This window comes from Piliocolobus tephrosceles, chromosome 5 (genome assembly GCF_002776525.5).
Source record: "Piliocolobus tephrosceles isolate RC106 chromosome 5, ASM277652v3, whole genome shotgun sequence".
NCBI classification, from domain to species: domain Eukaryota; kingdom Metazoa; phylum Chordata; class Mammalia; order Primates; family Cercopithecidae; genus Piliocolobus; species Piliocolobus tephrosceles.
Window position 1 is genome coordinate 112879403 of NC_045438.1, and position 19099 is coordinate 112898501.

General features: G+C 35.3%; 1 protein-coding gene across 2 annotated transcripts in view; it reads left to right on the top strand.

The window, feature by feature from the left end:
- The window catches only part of COL21A1 (collagen type XXI alpha 1 chain), a 130793-nt gene that overhangs the window by 70241 nt on the left and 41453 nt on the right, over positions 1–19099 (top strand). For both annotated transcript variants that reach the window (XM_023222972.1, XM_023222971.1), the window contains one exon: positions 16090–16143. In XM_023222972.1, coding sequence (XP_023078740.1) covers positions 16090–16143 — 54 coding nt within the window. The remainder of the gene's footprint in view (positions 1–16089; positions 16144–19099) is intronic.

The window sequence follows — 19099 nt, forward strand, 5'->3', positions numbered from 1 at the left end:
GAATTTCTGAGTGTCAGTTGTAATGTCTCCTTTCTCTTTTCTGACTGTATTTTATTTGGGTATCCTTTCTTACTTTCTTGGCTACACTGGCTAAAAATTTGTCAATTTTGTCTTTTCAAAAAAAAAAGAAAAAGAAAAAAACAACTTTTTGTTTCATTGATCTTTGTGGATTTTTTTGTTTGTTTGTTTGTTTGTTTTGTGACAGAGTCTTGCTCTGTCGCCTGGGCTGGAGTGCAGTGGGGCAGTCTTAGCTCACTGCAAGCTCCGCCTCCTGGGTTCACACCATTCTGCTGCCTCAGCCTCCGGAGTAGCTGGAGTAGCTGGGACTACAGGCGCCCAACACCTTGCCCGGCTAATTTTTTGTATTTTTGGTAGAGACGGGGTTTCACTGTGTTAGCCAGGATGGTCTCAATCTCCTGACCTCGTGATACGCCCACCTTGGCCTCCCAAAGTGCTGGGATTACAGGCGTGAGCCGCTGCGCCCCGCCCAGATCTTTGTGTTTTTGAATTTCAATTTCATTGATTTCTGCTCTGATCTTCATTATTTCTTTTCTTCTACTAATTTTGGGTTTGGTTTGCCCTTGCTTTTCTAGTTCTTTAAGATGAATTATTAGATTGCTTATTTGAAGTTTTTCTCTTTTTTGATGTAGGTACTTACAGCAATAAACCTCCCTCTTACTACTGTTTGTGCCGTATCCCATAGATTTTGGTATGCTGTGTTTCCATTATTACTTGCTTCAAGAAGTTTTTCAATTTTCTTCTTAATTTCTTCATTGACTCACTGGTCATTCAGGAACATATTGTTTAATTTCCATGTATTCGTATAGTTTCCAAAATTCCTTGTTATTGATTTCTAGCTTTACTATATTATTGTCAGAGAAGATACTTGATATTATTCCATTTTTGGAATGTTTGAAGACTTTTTTTGTGACCTAACCTATGGTCTGTCTTTGAGAATAATCCACATGCTAAGAAAAGAATTTGTATTCTGTAGCTCTTGGATAAAATGTTCTGTAAATATCTATTTGATTTGTTTGGTGTGTAGTGCAGATTAAGTCTAATGTTTCTTTGTTCATTTTCTATCTGGAAAATCTGTCCAATGCTGAAAATGGAATGATGAAGTCTACAGCTATTATTGTATTGGGGTCTATCACTCTTTTTAGCTCTAATAATATTTCCTTTATATATCTGGATGTTCGGATGTTAGGTGCATTTAAAATTGTTATATCCTCCACTGAATTAACCCCTTTATCATTGTATAGTGACCCTTTTCTCTTCTTATAGTTTTTGTTTTGAAATCCATTGTGTCTGATATAGATATAGCTACTCCTGTTCTTTTTTTGGTTTCTATTGGCATGAAGTACCTTTTTCCATCCCTTTATTTTTAGTCTATGTGTGTCTTTATAGGTGAAGTGTGTTTATTGTAGGCAATAGATCGATGGGTCTTGTTTGTTCATCCAGTCAGCCAGTCTATGTCTTTTGATTGGAGAGTTCAGTTCATTTACGTTAGATGTTATTATTTATAAGTAAGGACCTACCCCTGCCATTTTGTTATTTGTTTTCTGATTGTATTTGGTCTTCCTTTCCTTCTTTCTTTCATTTCTATTGTCCTCTAGTGAAGATGATTTTTCTCTGGGATATATAACTTAGTTTCTTGCTTTTTATTTTTTATGTATTCATTGTATGTATTTATGAGGCTTACAGATACTATCTTATAACCCATTATTTTAAACTAATAACAACTTAATGCTATTTGCATAAACAAACAAACAAGCAAAAAGAAAACTAATAAAAATTTGCCTTAACTTTGTCACCCTGCTTTTTAACGTTTTATTGTTTCAATTTATATCTTATTGTACTGATTATGTCTTTTAAAGTTGTTATAGTTATTATTTTTGATTGGTTCATTACTTAGTCTTTCTATTGAGGATAAGGGTAGTTTACACACCACAGTAACAGTGCATAATATTCTGCGTTTTTCTGTGTGCTTATTGTTACCAGTAAGTTTTGTATCTTCGGGTGATTATTTATTGCTCATTAATATTCTTTTCTTTCTGTTTGAAGTATTGCCTGTAGCATTTCTTGTACGATGGGTCTGGTATTGATGAAATCACTCGGCTGTTGTTTTTCTGGGAACGTCTTTCTCCTTCATGTTTGAAGGATATTTTTTTGCTGGATATACTATACTAGGGTAAATTTTTTTTTTTTTTTAAGCTTTAGCACTTGAAAAATGTCATGCTACTCTCTCCTGACCTGTAAGCCTTCTACTGAAAGTCTGCTACTAGACATATTGGAGCTCCATTGTATGTTATTTACTTATTTTTGTCTCTTGCTGCTTTTAGGATCCTTTCTTTATCCTTGACCTTATAGAGTTTGATTATTAAATGTCTTCAGGTAGTCTTCTTTGGGTTAAATCTGCTCGGTGTTCTATAGCCTTTAAGTACTTGGATGTTAATATCTTCTCTAGGTTTGGGAAGTTCTCTGTTAACCCTTTGAATAAAGTTTCTACCCCCCATCTCTTTCTCTACCTCATCTTTAAGGCCAGTTACTCTTAGATTTGCCCTTTTGAGACGGTTTTCTAGATCCTATAGGCATGCTCTATCATTTATTATTATTATTTTTTGTCTCCTCTGACTGTTTATCTCCAAAGTCTCTCTTCAAGCTCACCAATTCTTTCTTCTGTTTGATTCATTCTGCTATTGAGGGACTCTGATACATTCTTCAGTATGCCAATTGCATTTTTCAGCTCCAGAATTTCTGCTTGATTCTTTGTAATTATTTCAATTTCTTTGTGAAATTTATCTAATTCCTTCTCTGCATAACTTGAATTTGTTAAAGCTTTCTCAACACACCTATTCTGAATTCTTTGTCTTAAAGACCACATATCTCTGTTTCTCTAGAATTGATTCCTGGTGCCTTACTTAGTTCATTTGGTGAGGTCGTGTTTTCCTGAATGGTGTTGATGCTAGATGTTCTTCAGTGTCTGGGCATTGAAGAGTTAGCTCTTTATTGCAGTGTTCACTGTCTGGGCTTATTTGTAGTCATCCTTCTTGGGAAGATTTTCCAGTTATTTGAAAGGACTTCAGTGTTGTGATCTAAGCTGTTTCTGCTTTAGGGTACACCCCAAGTCCAGTAACACTGTGATTCTTGCAGACTTGTAGAGGTACCACCTTGATTGTCTTGAACAAGGTCTGGGAGAATTCTCTGGATTACCAGGCAGAGACGCTTGTTCTCTTCCCTTACTTTCTCCCAAACATACAGAGTCTTTGTCTCTGTTTGGATACACCTAAAGCTGGGGATGGAGTGATACAACCACCCCTATAACCACCACCACTATGCTCTGGGTCAGATCTGAAGCCAGCACAGCACTGGGTCTCACCCAATGTCTGCTCTGACCACTCTCTGGCTACTAACCCCCAAATGCGTCCAGAAGTTCTATCTGGGAGTCAGACACTAGAGTCAAAAGCCTTAGATGTCTACCTGGTATACTGTTGTATTGCAGCTGAGCTGGCACTCAAACCACAAGATGCAGTCCTTCTCACTTTTTTCTCTCCTTTCAAAGGCAGAGGAGCCTCACCTCGTATCCTCCACCATCCCTAGCCGTGAGGAGTACTACCAGATGACCACTGATGTTTCCTTGAGCCCCAAGGTCTCATAAGTCAGCTTGTGGTGAATGCTACCTGACCCGGGACTCACTCTTTAGGGTAGTGGGATCCCCCATGGCCTAGGAAAGGTCCAGAAATGCTGTCTAAGACTGAGGTCCTGGAATTGGAGACCCCAAGACTCTGTGTGGTGCTCTACTTCCCCGTGGCAGTGTTGGTACCTAAGGTGTAAAAGTGTAAGACAGAGTTTCCTTTACTTTTCCCTTTGCTTTTCTCAAGCAGAAGGAGTTTTACCCCATAGCCACCACAGCTTGAGGCTGAGTCTCACATGGAGCCAACAAGTCTCAGAGGTTCACCAAGGCCCTTGGTGTAGTACCTAGGTATCGCTGCTAGTTATTCAGGGCCCAAGGGCTCTTCAGTTAACAGGCGATGAATGCTGGCAGGACTGCATCCTTTCCTTCAAGGCAGTGAGTTTACTTCTGGCCCAGGGTGTGTCTAGAAATGTCATCTGGGAGCTGGGGCCTGGAAAGGGGGCCTGTTGACTCTAGCCAGTGCCCTATCCCGCTGTGGCTGAGCTGGTATCCAAGATGCAAGACAAAGTCCTCCTCACTCTTCCCTCTCCTCTCCTCAAGGATTATAGAAGGAAGGGGTCTCTTTTGGAGCCATGAGCTTTGCAGTCTGGGGTCAGGAGAAGGATGCTGCCAACACTCTCTTGGCTGCCCCAGTGTGTGTCTCAGTATGTTGTGTGCCTCCCCAGTCCACTGTCTCTGGGCCTAGTTTAGCCCTAGGACTCTCTTATGAGTTACAGACATTATGGCCTAGGCTCCCTTTTAAGTTTATTTGGAGACTGAAGCACTTTGGCCCTTGATGGTGAGGTTTGCAGGCACTCAAGTTCAGACCACTGGGATGGGTGATTCTCCTTTGGCTGGGGCTGGTTTAAATGCTTCCTCTGGGCTGGGCACTGTGACTCAAGCCTGTAATCCCAGCACTTTGGGAGGCCAAGGCGGGCAGATCACCTGAGGTCAGGAGTTCGAGACCAGCCTGACCAACATGGAGAAACCCAGTCTCTACTAAAAATACAAAATTAGCTGGGCGTGGCGGCACATGCCTGTAATCCCAGCTACTCAGAAGGCTGAAGCAGGAGAATCACTTGAACCTGGGAGGCAGAGGTTGCGGTGAGCCGAGATCATGCCACTGCACTCCACATGCATGCCTGGGTGACAGAGCGAGACTCCGTCTCAAAAAAAAAAAAAAAAAAAAACCTGCTTCTGTGGGCGGGCATCAGTTGAGCTTGGTCTGGTTTTCCCTTTCTGCTTTAACAGGACAGCACTGCTTTCCGTGCTTCACAATTGCTGTGTTCTCCCTTCGTCAGCACCCAGAAATGCTTTCCACTCCATGCTGCCTCTGCTGGGGATGGGGAAGGGGTGGCGTCGGTAATTCAGGATTGTTTTTTCTCTCTCTTCAGTGCCTCTTTCAGCAATATGGAATTAAAATGAGGTACTGTGAGTGCTCACCTGATTTTTGGTTCTTTGAAGGTGTTTTTTCTTTGTAGATAATTGTTAACTTGGTGTTCTTGCTGGGAGGGGGTGACAATGGGTGGAGCTTTCTACTCTATCTTGATTGTCTCCCTCCTGATTTATTTTGAATTAATTTCTATGTATGGTATGAGATAAAAATCAAGGCTCATTTTTCCCCATATGGAGATTCAGTTATTTTAGCACTATTTATTGGAGACTATCATTTCCCTTCGAATGACATTAACACTTTTGCCAAATATGAATTGATCAATATGTGCATTCCACTAATTTCTACCCATATTCTTTCCTCAACAACGCAGTCTTAATTATTATAGCTTTAAAATAAACCTTGAAATTATGTGGTGTTAAACACTCTAATTGTTTTTTTTTTCTAGAAATTGTAATGGATATTATAGATTTACATAAATTCCATATTATTTTTAGTATCAACTTTAAAATTTTTACCAAGAGAGCCTGTGAGATGTGTTGAAGTTTTTTCTTTCTCTTTTTCTTTTTTTCTGAGACAGAGTCTCGCCCTTGTCACCCAGGCTGAAGTACAATGGCATGATCTTGGCTTAGTGCAACCTCTGCCTTCCAGGTTCAAGACATTCTCCTGCCTCAGCCTCCTGAGTAGCTGGGATTACAGGCACCCACCACCATGCCTGGCTAATTTTTTTTTTTCTATTTTTAGTAGAGATGGGGTTTCATCATGTTGGCCGGGTTGGTCTTGAACTCCTGACCTCAGGTGATCCACCTGCCTCAGCTTCCCAAAGTGCTGGGATTACAGGCATGAGCCACCATACCTAGCCAAAGTTTTTAGTGTGAAATAATTGTAGATTTACAGAAAAGTTGCAAATATAGTAGAGAATTCCTCATACCCTTTATCCGACTTCTGTTGAAGTTAACATTTTATATTACTATGGTATATTTGTCAAAACTAAGAAACCAATATTGGCACATTACTGTCAGCTGGACTCCATACTTTATTTGGGTTTCATTAGTTTTTCTACTAATGTAGTTTTTCTGTGCCAGGATCCAGTCCAGGATATCACATTACATTTATTTGTTGTGCCTTCCTATTTTGCACTGATCTGTGATAGTTTATCAGTCATTTCTTGTCTGTCATGACATTGATGATTTTGAAGAATATTGACCAGGTATTTTGTAGAATATCACTCAGTTTGAGTTTGTTTCATGCTTTCCTCATGATTAGATTCAGATTATGGTTGTTTTTCTTTTTCTTTTTTTGGAAAAGGATAACAGAGGGTTCAAGTGTCCTATTTATCAAATCAGAATGTACATGCTATCCAGATGAATATTCACTGGTGACACTAATGATGATCACTTGTTTTGTAGTATTTACAAGCTTCCTTGCTACTTTTTCATCCCATATTCTGTTCTTTGGAAGCAAGTCACCAAATTCTAGCCCTACTCTAGGTGGAGTGTAGACTTAAGCTCCAAATCTTAGAGGGAAGAACATCTTCACGTCTCTAAATTTATTTGGGGAGAGTTGCTATCTTAACAATATTGAATTTTTCAATCCATGAACATGGTATTTTGTTTCACTTATGTGAGTTTATTTTAACTCAGCAAAGTTTTGTCATTTTCAGATCTTGTAAGTCTTCTGTTAAGTTCATATCTAAGTATTTTATTATATGTCTTCATACTCATAAATAGACTTTGAAAAGTTTATTTTCAGTTTGTGGCTAACATATGGAAATATTATTAGTTTCAGTATATTAATTGTATATCCTACAATCTTGTTAAATTCACTTATTAGTTCCTGCAACTTTTTTTGTTGATTTCTTAGGCTTTTCTATATAGATGATTATGTTGACTACAAATAAAAACAGTTTTCTTCTTCTATACTAATTTATATGAATAAATTATTTTAATTTTTTTATTTATGTATTTTAATATTTTTATTCACTAAACAAGCCCTCAATACAATAACGAAAAGAAGGGGTAAAAGCACACATTTTTGCCTTGCTTCTGACCTTAGGTAGAAACCATCAGTCTTTTAACACTGAATGTTAGTTGGTTTTACATAGAAGCCCTGCCTCAGGATGAGAAAATTCCCTTTTATTCCTAGTCTATTGAGAGTTTTCTTTTAAAATATCATGATTAGATGTTGAATTTTGCAAAAAAAGAAAAAAAAAAGCTTTTTCTGCCTTCACTGACTTGATTATATAATTGTCCTCTCATATTTTCTTAATATGCAACATTGATTTTTGTATGTTACACTAATTTTGCATTATTGGGATAAACCACAATTGGTTATCTTATAATATTCTTTTTATATATTACTGGATTCAATTAGCAAAAGTTTTATTTCATATAATTTGTGTCTATGTCCATGGATGATATTGATCAGCAGTTTTCTTTTTTGTGATATTTTTGTCTGGCTTCAATATCAAAGCAATACTGGCATTTATTTTCTGAAAACATTTGTATAGCATTGGTGTCATTTCTTCCTTATATGTTTGGTAGAATTTGCCAGTGAAACCTTCTGGGCCTGAGCTTTGTAGTTGTGTCGTATGTCTAAGGAACATTTTCATTAATAATACACCTATTTAGATTTTATCTTTCTTCTTGAGCAACCTTCAGCAATTTGTACGTTTCAATGAATTTGTCCATATCATTTAACTTGCAAATTTCTTGGCATATTTTGTTCACAATATTGCCTTATTATTGTCCTTTTAATGTCTGTAGGTTTGTAGTAATGTCCTTTATTTCATTCCTGGTATTATATGTATTGTAACAATAATTTCTTATTGATACTTTACAATTGAAATCAAGCACTGCAGAATTTTTCCTACTCTTCCTCTTTGTCATTTGAGCCTGGTTCTTTTTTGTTCTTGGATAACTTTCTCTTATTTTTTCCATGGGGATTTATCTGTTTAAGCTTTCTTTCTCTCATAGGGTCAATAATAATAAGCTTCACTCTCCTAGGGAACTAATATTTCATCTGTATTTTTCAAGTGACTTGTATAAAATTGTGTAAGTTCTTCTCATGATTTTTAAAAAGTTTTCTCTGTTTTAATGATTATTCTCCCTTGGTCATCATTTCTTATTTTGAATATTTATGCTTTCACTCTCTACTTTTTTTATTTTTGTTTTTTTTTTTTTTATTTTTATATGTTTCTGGTTTCCCTCCTGTGTTGGATTTTTTCAAAGATCCTACATTGTAATTTATTTTTTGTCTTCATTAAATTTTTGTTTTTTACTTTTATCCTATTTTATTTCTTTATTCTTTTTTCCTACATTTTTTCTAGCTTTTACAATTGAGAATTGAAATCATTTACATTCATTTTTTGTTTTTTTAATCTAAGTAGTTAAACTATGAATATTTTTCTCATCATTGTTTCAGTTGTATCCTCTTGATTCTGATATGCAATGTTTTCATTAACTTTTTTAAAAAGTAATTTTGTAATTCTAGTTTTTCTGTATTTCCTAAGAGTTGTTTAAAGAGTTAAAAGTCTTTTTAGGGTGAATATCATTTTATTTAGATTTTGTTGCTAATTTCTGATATTATTGCACTGTATCAGAGAATGTTTGTATAATCTTCTTTATAAGTTTTAGTGAATTTTTTCTTTGACTTATTGTATGTTTAATTTTCAGGAATGTTCCCTGTGCATATGAGAAGGTAAATCTCTATTTTCAGAGTGTAAAACTCCATATACATTCATAAGAACTACCTTATTGAATATCTTATTTAGGTCTTCTGTAACTTAATTCTTTGTTTGGCCCCTCTTGAACAGAGAGTGGTGTATTAGTGTCTATTATTCGTGCATTTTTGTCTATTTTTTCTTTCACCTTCTGTTTCACGAATGTAGTTTCTACGTTATTCATTGTATAGATATTTTTCACTACTACATCTTCATTTTGAATTGTGGCTTTGGCATTATAAAATACATTTTTTGTTTCCTTTAATAATTTTTCACTTGAATTCTACTTTCTCCAATATCAGGATTACACATTTTCTTTTTGATTATTTTTATTTGCTTGCTGCACCTTCGCCCATCCTTCTATTGTCTAGCTTTAGCTTTTTGAGTCACTTTGTTGTAGTTGTGTCTCTTGTATCAAGTGTAGAGTTGTTCTTTGCTTTTTAAAGCAATCTGAATTTTTTTATTTTAATAGATTAAGTCTATTTTCACTCATTGTCTGATAGGTTTGGTCTTATCTCTGTCAAAATACTCCCTTTGTAATTTTGTTATCTTATTATGTAAATTATGCTATACTGATTATATTTCTTTCTCAATGCGGTTTGTTGCCTTTTCCTATTCTGCTTTTAATTTCTTTGGGATTTAGGAAAATTTATATTTTTATTTTAGTGGTCTTTATACTATGTTTACTACTCCTTGTAAATATCCATTTCAGAATTCTGTTATTCTCCCTTTATATACCTTGAGCATCAACTCTTTGTTGTGTTAAATTTAAATTATACCCTATTATCTATGTGGAAATTAATGAATTTATTCTATTTTCTCCTTTTCCTTATACTTTTCTTCTTGTTTAATTATATTATTTCTACCTTATCAGATTATATAATATTTATAAAATACTCTTTACACTTTACCTTTGTTTCAGATCTGCAATTAAATATACTCGGTGTTTGTCACCAGCACCTTTACCAGTATTCCACAGTCACATTTGGGTTTAATAAAGGTTTTCCTCCTTTGGAAGGGCTTGTGAATACAGTACTCTGAATTCTTGATATTTTAGTATGTTTTTCTACACTTTTATTATTTGAATGACAACTTGGCTAACTATAAAACCCTTGTCTCACTGTTCTTCACTGTTTTTTTTTCTGAATTTCCTAGAAATACTGCTTACACTGCCAACATGTATGTTGCTGATGTCAATCTAATTGTCTTGCCTTTGTGACTCTTTTTCATATGAAGATGAGAGTTTAAAACAAAAACAATTTTTCATTTAAAGTCTAATAGCATATGTTTCAGAATTTAAAATCCCAGTTATTCCAAAAAGCTTTAGAAAGGAAGATTCAGGGTTTTATTTTTTTTCTGGAATGTTCTTTTGAATTATATTTTTAAATATAAGTTCTGTTATTTATTTATTTATTTATTTTTGGTTTATAGCTCAAGGACTCTAATTACAGATACGTTGAAATTTCTTTGTCTTCTGTCATTTCTGATCTTTTTAATGTGTTTCAAAAGTCTATTTTTATTGGCTATGCTTGTTTTCTCCTCATTGTCGTTTATAATTTTAAGTTAAATCTGTTTTCCCTGCGTTTCTAGTAATTTAATCATTGTTCTCATCTGAGATGATTTTGCCTTTTTGATTCCTGAATAAATTATTTCATGTATTCCTTTTATACATTTTCAGTCTGAATTTTTTAACTAATAAAAATACTCGTATAATGTTTGTTAATCCAGGTTACAGCATTTTGTTTCAGTTTTCTTTATGTTTATTTTTGTGTGAGGAAAATAAGAAAAGTTTTTATTGTGTTTTTCTTTTTATTCTTTTTTTTTTGGATGGTATCTGCCAATTCTTTTCAAATTTGAAATATCCTGTACGTATTTTAACCTGCAATAATAAGCAGGGTTGTACATGTTTGGGTAGCTTGCTGGACTTCTTAGTTGTAGATTGTCTCTTGTTTTATGTATAATGAAGTTAGAAGTTTCTTTAGCTAATGAGATTACTGGGTGGGACTTGGTGTGTTTTTTGCTGGGGATGTGGAGGAGTGAGAAACATAATGTGTTGATTTTAGATTCTTGTGGCACATCCACGGGAAGATGTTGAGTAAGCAGTTATACACAGAGAAGAAGCTCCATCTTATTTAGAGAAGGGGAAAGAATGGGATATAGAACAGAGTTGTAAGGAATTATCTTAGATTGAATGAAGGACCCCTGTTTACTGTAATAAAATAAAAGAGGAATGGATGAGTGCAAATGCAGGTAGGTGTGTTGGTTTGGTGGCAGAATGTTTGTATCCCATTTTTTCTTAGAATGTTGGGACAAGGAGAAAAAAGCGTTTGTTGTTTGGAGAATATTTTATATAGCAGAAACTTTCTATATACATGAAAAATGTGGTAGAGAGGAGATACAGGAAATATAGAAGTTGCATTGAAGTCCTGTTGAAGCTGGAAGTTATAATCTGTATGATTACTGTAGTATTTTTCCTCCATAGCCATACTTAGAACATAAGCATAGGCTGAGGCTGTTTTCAGTTTGGTTTACTCAGCATTGGAATTTGCATAAGCCAGTATGGTGGATGCAGAGTGAGGTAAAGGGGAAGAATTTTAGTTAGAAAGTGATTGAAATAATTAAATGTAGTATTTAAGCTGGATATGCAAAGAACCAAAGACAGAAAAGGACAAATTATAGCAAAAGGCGTAACTCATTGGATGTTTTCCAAGAGCTTGGCTCTTTTTACAGCACTGTACATGCATTTTCTCATTAATCTCATAAATCATTATGAGTTGTAAGTGGAAAAAATTTACCCTTTCACAGATGAGGAAGCAAAGAACTAGAGTAAATAACTTGTTCAAGGAGACATAGCCATAACTTAACAACCAATGAAAATTCTGCTCACCAACTGGTTATAAATCATGTTATACCCAAATATTCTCTCGTAGTTACAGAAAATAATGATGAAACTGTTGACCCTACTGCTTTTAATAATATCTATATATCTATATCTATATCTATATATTTTTTTCTTTTTGAGATGGAGTCTCACTCTGTTACCCAGGCTGGAGAGCAGTGGCATAATCTCGGCTCACTGCAAGCTCCACCTCCCAGGTTCAAGCCATTTTCCTGTTTCAGCCTCCCAAGCAGCTGGGACTACAGGTGCCCACCACCACGCCCGGCTAACTTTTTGTATTTTTTGTAGAGACGGGGTTTCACCTTGTTAGTCAGGATGGTCTCGATCTCCTGACCTCGTGATCCACCCGTCTCAGCCTCCCAAAGTGCTGGGATTACAGGCATGAGCCACCATGCCCGGCCTTTTAATGATATCTTAACTAGAATAAAGAAGGATTGGCTTTACGTTTAAAAATACTCATTTTGCAAAAATTATAATGACAAACTATAGCAATTCAAGTATTAAAATAATATATATTATTTGAAAATAATATAGCCAAAAAATACATCATGAATAAAGGATTGTTAAAACCTCAACTTTTTGGTGGCAGTGGATCTCCCTTTCTGTGCCAAGAGTTGCGTAAGGCATTTTCACAAAGGCTCTTGTTTTCTTAAAAAACAAAATATATGAAGTTTGGAGTATTAATGTCATTTTATGCATAACATCAGGTTCAAAGAGATGAAGGGTATTAGTTAAACATGCACAGCTAGTTCCATGGCAGAATGAGGGTTCCAGGTCTAGTTTGTATGCCCACTGCTGTGCATGATACCTTCCAAATGTCTGTTTACTTGGTCAGCCAGGAGAAGCTTCCTCAGCCTGCATCTTCAGTACATCCGCAGGCATGCTAGAGATTTGTTTACAAACGAAGAATAAACTATGCCATAAGATCAAAGTCAAAATAAAGTGTTTCCTTAACAAAGCAAGGATCTTCCTCAAAATTAAACTGTATTTTCATGATCAGTAAACCATACCTTCCACCTGATTTTGAAGATTGTTATAAGCAAACTAATTACTTTCCATCCTTTTATTTTTTGTGGGTAAATACCAAGGATCACAGCATGAAAGGAAATACACATGGAGTGCAAGTTTTACATGCCTGGTTTTAGTTAAATTTCCTTTCTTTAAATAACTGTTTTGTTGTGGAATAAATCATTTTTGACGTTAGCTGCAGAAATTAAATGGAGGAATAATGTTAAGCATGACATTTTCTCAATTATGTTATATCAAGAAGGGAGTTAATAACAGAATAGAAAAACAATAAATTGGAGATGGGGCCGTGTTTTATACTTTTTCAAATGCCAAGCAAACTGGCCTGCACTGGGTTATCCAGGTTGTAAAAGTAATCAAGTGATCAGGTTAAGTTCTGGTAACAATACTAAAGTTCACAAGCTGGTAGTGTCTTGCATTTGATTATTTTGAGGAAAATGCCAAGTAGAAATTATCCTTTCATTTCTTGATGAAACATTATTAAAATCCATTATTTAAAAATGAAGAGAGTATTCTTAGGTAAAGGTGACTGGCCATTATCTTGTAATAACTAACTGCATAATTGTCCAACAGTAAATTCTAGAGCTTTATCCACAAATGCTATTCCCTTTTCCTTTATCCCCTTGAAACTGAACATTGAGGAATAAATAGTCTGTTCCTCCTTCCTTGATATACTCTAATGATTGTAAAGAAGGGTACCTGTAGTTTTATATTATGTTTGGCACTAGTCTAAGTGTTGTAGGTGATTAAAAAAACTCATATAAGTTATGTTTTCTACCTTTAAAAGAATGCTTAAGTCAAGCAAATAACACATATAAACAAGACACCTGCTGAACAACTTAGCATAATAAAATACAGTACTAAGTGAAAAGCTATACAATGCTATAGAAGTTCATAGAAGAGAGGGATTCATAAATGCAGAAAGAGTCTGTAGGTCTATTTTGAGATCTGGGCTAGAGTAATGTTTCTCAAAGTGTTGTCCCAAGACTAGCGGTCTCAGCACCTTCTGTAAACTTATTAGAAATGTGGTTTTCGGGAGTTTGCCCCAGACCTACCGTATCAGGAACTCTGGGTTGGGACCCACAATCTGCAGTTTAACAAACCTTCTGGGTGATTCAGATGAAGCTAAATTTTAAGAATCACCGCTATAGATAATAAAGAATGTGATATTTTATTCAGTTAATATGTTAAGTGTCTAATATAAAGTAGGAAGAACACAGTCAGTTGAATCTTCAAATAATTGTGGAACTTCATTGTTGATAAACTTTGCTGATGGCTACTTATGTTTTCTAAAATCCTGCTAATTAAAATAAAATGATATTAGGTCATTGGACAGGTAGAAAAAAGTAGAGATTTTATAAATCAAAGTAGTCATGATTTTATAAATCAAAGTAGTCATCTAATCATGTATTTTACCATTACTTTTAATGGCAAAAACTGCAATTACTTTTGCACCAACCTAATAATCTCAAATTAATTGTTTCTACTATTTGGCAACTTCCTTACCCTCTTTATTTTATATACAGAAGATATAAACTACAGATTGTTTTATAAGTCACATATGACAGTACCTGGAAGTAGGAGAAGTTAAATGATCTAATGTCTTATAGCAGTGCTGGTTCTCAAATGGCTGCATGAGAATCACCTGGAAAAATTATTAACACAGATTGCTGGCCCCCACCCAGAGATTCTGGCTTAGTATGCTGCAGTATGGCCTGAAATTTTACATTCTGAAGAAGTTGCCATGTTAAATGAAGAAGTTGATCTTGCCTAGTCTGAGGACCATATTTGAGAACTACTAATACGAGAGATTCCTTCTGACTATTGATGCAAGTATTGAGTTCAGATAAAAATATTGCATTGTTTCTCCATAGTATTAGGATCTAACATATCCTTGTCTTGATTTTTTTAGGCTTTTTAAACTGTAGCTTTCAAACTAAGTAGATCCAACATTTTTTCCTCCAATATTTTTATATGCTTTTCTGTAGAACTATTGGATTAGCAATAACTTCTCTCCCTCTAATTTGGCTAATTTTCAGGAAAGCATTAATCTTTGCTCCTTTTATCCTCAATTGTCATCTAGTGTTTGTAAATAAAACTGTTATAGATGAAATATTTGGCTTTAGTCAGCATTTCACAGTCTAATAAAATGCAGGAATTCACACAAGTGGGAGAATTGTTGTTTAGATAATGTAATATGGTTGAATTGTTTTCTAAGTGCTGATTATGTTTGCAACATTTTAGAGGCTCTTCTGTGCTTTATTTTCTATAATTTTGGGAAATTTATTAGAATAGGAAATTATGGATGACAGTGTTGTAATATGCTTCAGTACATTGCATTCTGAGACTCTTTCTCCCTTAAACTTATTTCAACTCAGGTATTTGAGACATTTACAGGAAAAAATGCTTTTGCTTTACTTCCTATCTTGCTTTCATCTAGGATTAAATGTTCTTTCTGGTATGAATCAAGTGTGGCAAATTGCTTGCAGAGATGTAGCATTTTGCTGGACAGAAACAAACACATGGCTCATAATGACTTAGATTTCAAAAAGTCTGGGGTGTGTACGTGTGTGTATATGTGTCAACAGGCTTTTCCTTGCTATTCTTTATTTTGCTCGGACAGTTTAATAGTTGTACTAATCTGCAGATATTATACATTTTAGGATTATTTTCAGCTAATATTTATTGTTTTAGTAGATAAAATGTCAGATACATTTGTATTCACTAGCAATTGATTGATTTGGGAAAGAAAGTTAGCTTCCAAAAGGTAGATGTAAAATAAGATACTTAACTTGAACATAGTAATGTAAAGGTATATATAACTAAAAACAATTATAATTTTAACAGCTACCTAAAATATGCATTTTAGATGTTTATTTTAAATAGGTGTATACTAAAGTGCCAGATAATTTCAACTAATAACCTATAAATAGCTCCATTCCTAATGAAAGTTTTGTTTTTACTTTAAAATATAACTCTTTGAAGGCAAGGTCAAATTAGGTCCAATATAATGATCAGTTTTAAAGTAAAAATGAAAAAGTAAACATGAACAGGACTGATATAGAATATTGGTCACATTTACCTTGGAGATAAGATGGTCTATGCTCATAAGAATGACTATACAGTACCACACTTATTTTATAACTTAACTCAATTATCTGCCATTATGTACACATTTTTGTTGTTTATATGGTCACTTTTTGAATTTCTGAAAAAGTTGTTTGATGTCGGGAAAAGTTAATATCAATAGTCCAGAAGTAATATTAATTTTTCTGTTTGTATCTAATGTTCTTTAATATGTAATGTTATGTGTTGTTATTTTGGTAAGCGGACCTCAAAACTGAATTCTCTATTTCTTTTTATCAAATCATTAAAAGGGAGAAGCAGGATCCCCTGGTGCTCCAGGGCAGGATGGAACACGGGGAGAGCCTGTGAGTACCTTCTCATTTCAGTTCTAAAAGATGAAGTTCTTTTCCTATTTTGAAATCCTTTCGGTTATTTAAATTCTTCTCTCAGACGCCCTATTATTTGTTCAGTGACTTCCAGATTTTAGATGTTGTAGAAGCTCCTTGTGAAACACCATAAAATATTGAAATGTTGAATCCTCTTTTAGAAACCAGGAAGAATTTTGCAAACAGGGTGAGTCACAAACCACAAGCATTCATGCCCAAACAAATGCATGGTTAACACAAACATCATGGTCTGTTGCTGAGCCTTTAGTCAATGTCACTTTACCACTCATCTATTGTTTCATAGTATGCTTTTTGGGATCTTGTGTTCAATAAAAATCATGGCTAGAGAAACATGACTAAGAAAGTACTGAATCTGAATCCTAGATATCTACATTTTTAGCAAGTGTCCCAGGTGATTCTGAACTTCAGGTGAGTTTTAAAAATATAGTTTGCCCCCACGTTTTATTCCTACAACTCATGGCCAACATTTAAATACCAGCAGATCTTATTTTATTCATCAAAGGTACCTACCCTCAAGAAATTTGAAATTTGCTTTGTGGGGAGCTAGGTTAAGAAGTGAAGTAATAGTTGAGATGTATTTTTATCACATTTATCACAAAGTGTTCAGTTGAGATTTCAGAATTTAAATATTGTACATAAGAGGGAGAGAGGTACCACCAAAGCTTCTTAAATAGGGCAGAGGGATTAAACTGCTCTTAAAGTTACTTAATAAAATTTTCATTGAATTTCATCTTGTGTATGATTATGTACTGGGGCAAGTTCTATATAATGCTATTGCCTTCCAGAAGCTTATAATTTAATTTGGAAGACTGAAAAAATTGATGCAAATAATTACCAACTGTTTATAGTATGGGCCAAATATGAATCTGATATGGAGTCAGAAAGCCAGGGTTTGGAGATGATTACTGCTACATTTCATCAGTGTGAGCTTGGAGAAATCACCTCACATCCCTGAATATCTTTCTCTAAGTATGAATAGTGTAGATGCTTATAATGCTTACTGCATAGGGTTGTTGTGAAGCTTACGTAGGAAATTTTTAAAAATCGTAAGAACATTGCACAAATGCATGGGGATATTCTAAGTGCTGAAAGAGTATAGGAAGGTAATTCTGTTATTGAGGTGCTTGAAAAAATTTTTACCAAGGGTTTGGGCCAGGTTTGTTCATGAAAGGATGACTGGGAATTAAAGGAAGACAGGAGAGAGAGAACTCATCCGAATGAAGACACATATGTGAGATGGTTAAAGGTGTGCCCAGGAAATAATGAAATGATCTTAATAAGTTCCTGAATCTGCACAGAATGGTCTCTGTTGGGTGTTAGAAAGTAAAGGTTGAAACTTGGGTAGGGCCATGAAATGGAGAGCCTTGACTGCAAGTTTGAAAAGTAAACCTTATTCATTTGTCATTGAAGTTTTGTGAGAAAAAAGGATGATATAGTAAAAAGAACAGTTTTAGAGGCAGTGTATGAGCTTCTGGTGTGTGTGGAATGATTGGAAAGGAGAAGAAACTGGAAACAGGGCACTAGTTAGCAGGCTGTTTTGACAGACCAGGCATGAAGTAGAAGGCCTCGACTAGGGCATTAATAAGCATAGAGCAAGTTCAATAGGGTAGCATCAGCTCAACATATCTGAGCCATAATTGATGCTATTTAAGAAAAATTATGAGCTTTGGTAACTGGATATAAGACTTGGTGTGATTATTTGTTTATGGTATTGTTTCAGAGTATAAAATGTGTGTGTGTGTGTGGATGTGTGTGTATGAGGGAGAGAGAATAAGAAACACAAAGAGAGGTGAGAGAAAGAAAGGGGAATGGGTAGAAGAGAAGGAAAAAGAGGAAGACGGAAATAGGCAATAGACATGAGAGCTTGGGTATAATTTAGGATGTGACTGTGTTCTAAATGTTTGTGAGTCAGTTATTTGGAATCTGTAACTCATTCTCCTGTAGAAACAATATTAGAAAGGGCAGACTGACCGGCAGGTCTGTGTAGACCATAATTCAATGTGAGGAGCACATATTTACTTTGAACACGATACTATTGAAATCTCTTAATAAAACCTAAAAAGAGAAAAGAAATATTAAACATAGGCCGGTGTGGTGGCTCACGCCTGTAATCCCAACATTTTGGGAGGCCGAGGAGGGTGGATCACGAGGGCAGGAGATCGAGACTATCCTGGCTAACATGGTGAAACCCTGTCTGTACTAAAAATACAAAAATTTAGCCGGGCGTGGTAGCATGTGCCTGTAATCCCAGCTACTCGGGAGGCTGAGGCAGGAGAATCACTTGAATCTGGAAGGTAGGGGTTGCAGTGAGCCGAGATTGCACTACTGTACTCCAGCCTAGGTGACGGAGCAAGACCCCATCTCAAAAAAAAAAAAAAAAAAAAAGAAAGAAAAAAGAAAAAAGAAAAAGAAAAGAAATATTAAATACAAAATGAGGAGTGCTTAGAAGATGCTTTCCTTTCCCATGGCTGCTTGTTTCTCGCTTTTATCCCCAAAAAGACACTGATTTGGGTTTGTTTTTGCCCTGCCTGCTCCCACTTTGTTCAAGACTTATTCCTGTCTAGAGTTGTTGCACTAGAATAATTTACCATTCCAGGGAGTGTGGTCCTTTAGATTTTAACCATTTCCTTCTTTCCTCCCAATACTTCTTACATCCCTGTAACGTTTAGCTTCAGTGGTGAGGGAAACACAGTGGCTGCCTCATGGAGGCTTACAGCCTAGGAGATAGATGGTAAAAGAATAAACAAGCAAAAACTAAATTACCAAGTTCGAAAAGATAGACAAACAAGGTGCTGAGGCAAAGATTAATGTAAATAGGGTAGTAGAGGTTATTGAGATGAAATTTTTCCTCCTAAATCTAGTGGGTAGAAAACTGGGAGTTACTGAGTGAGACTCTCCTACTCCAGCCCAATAG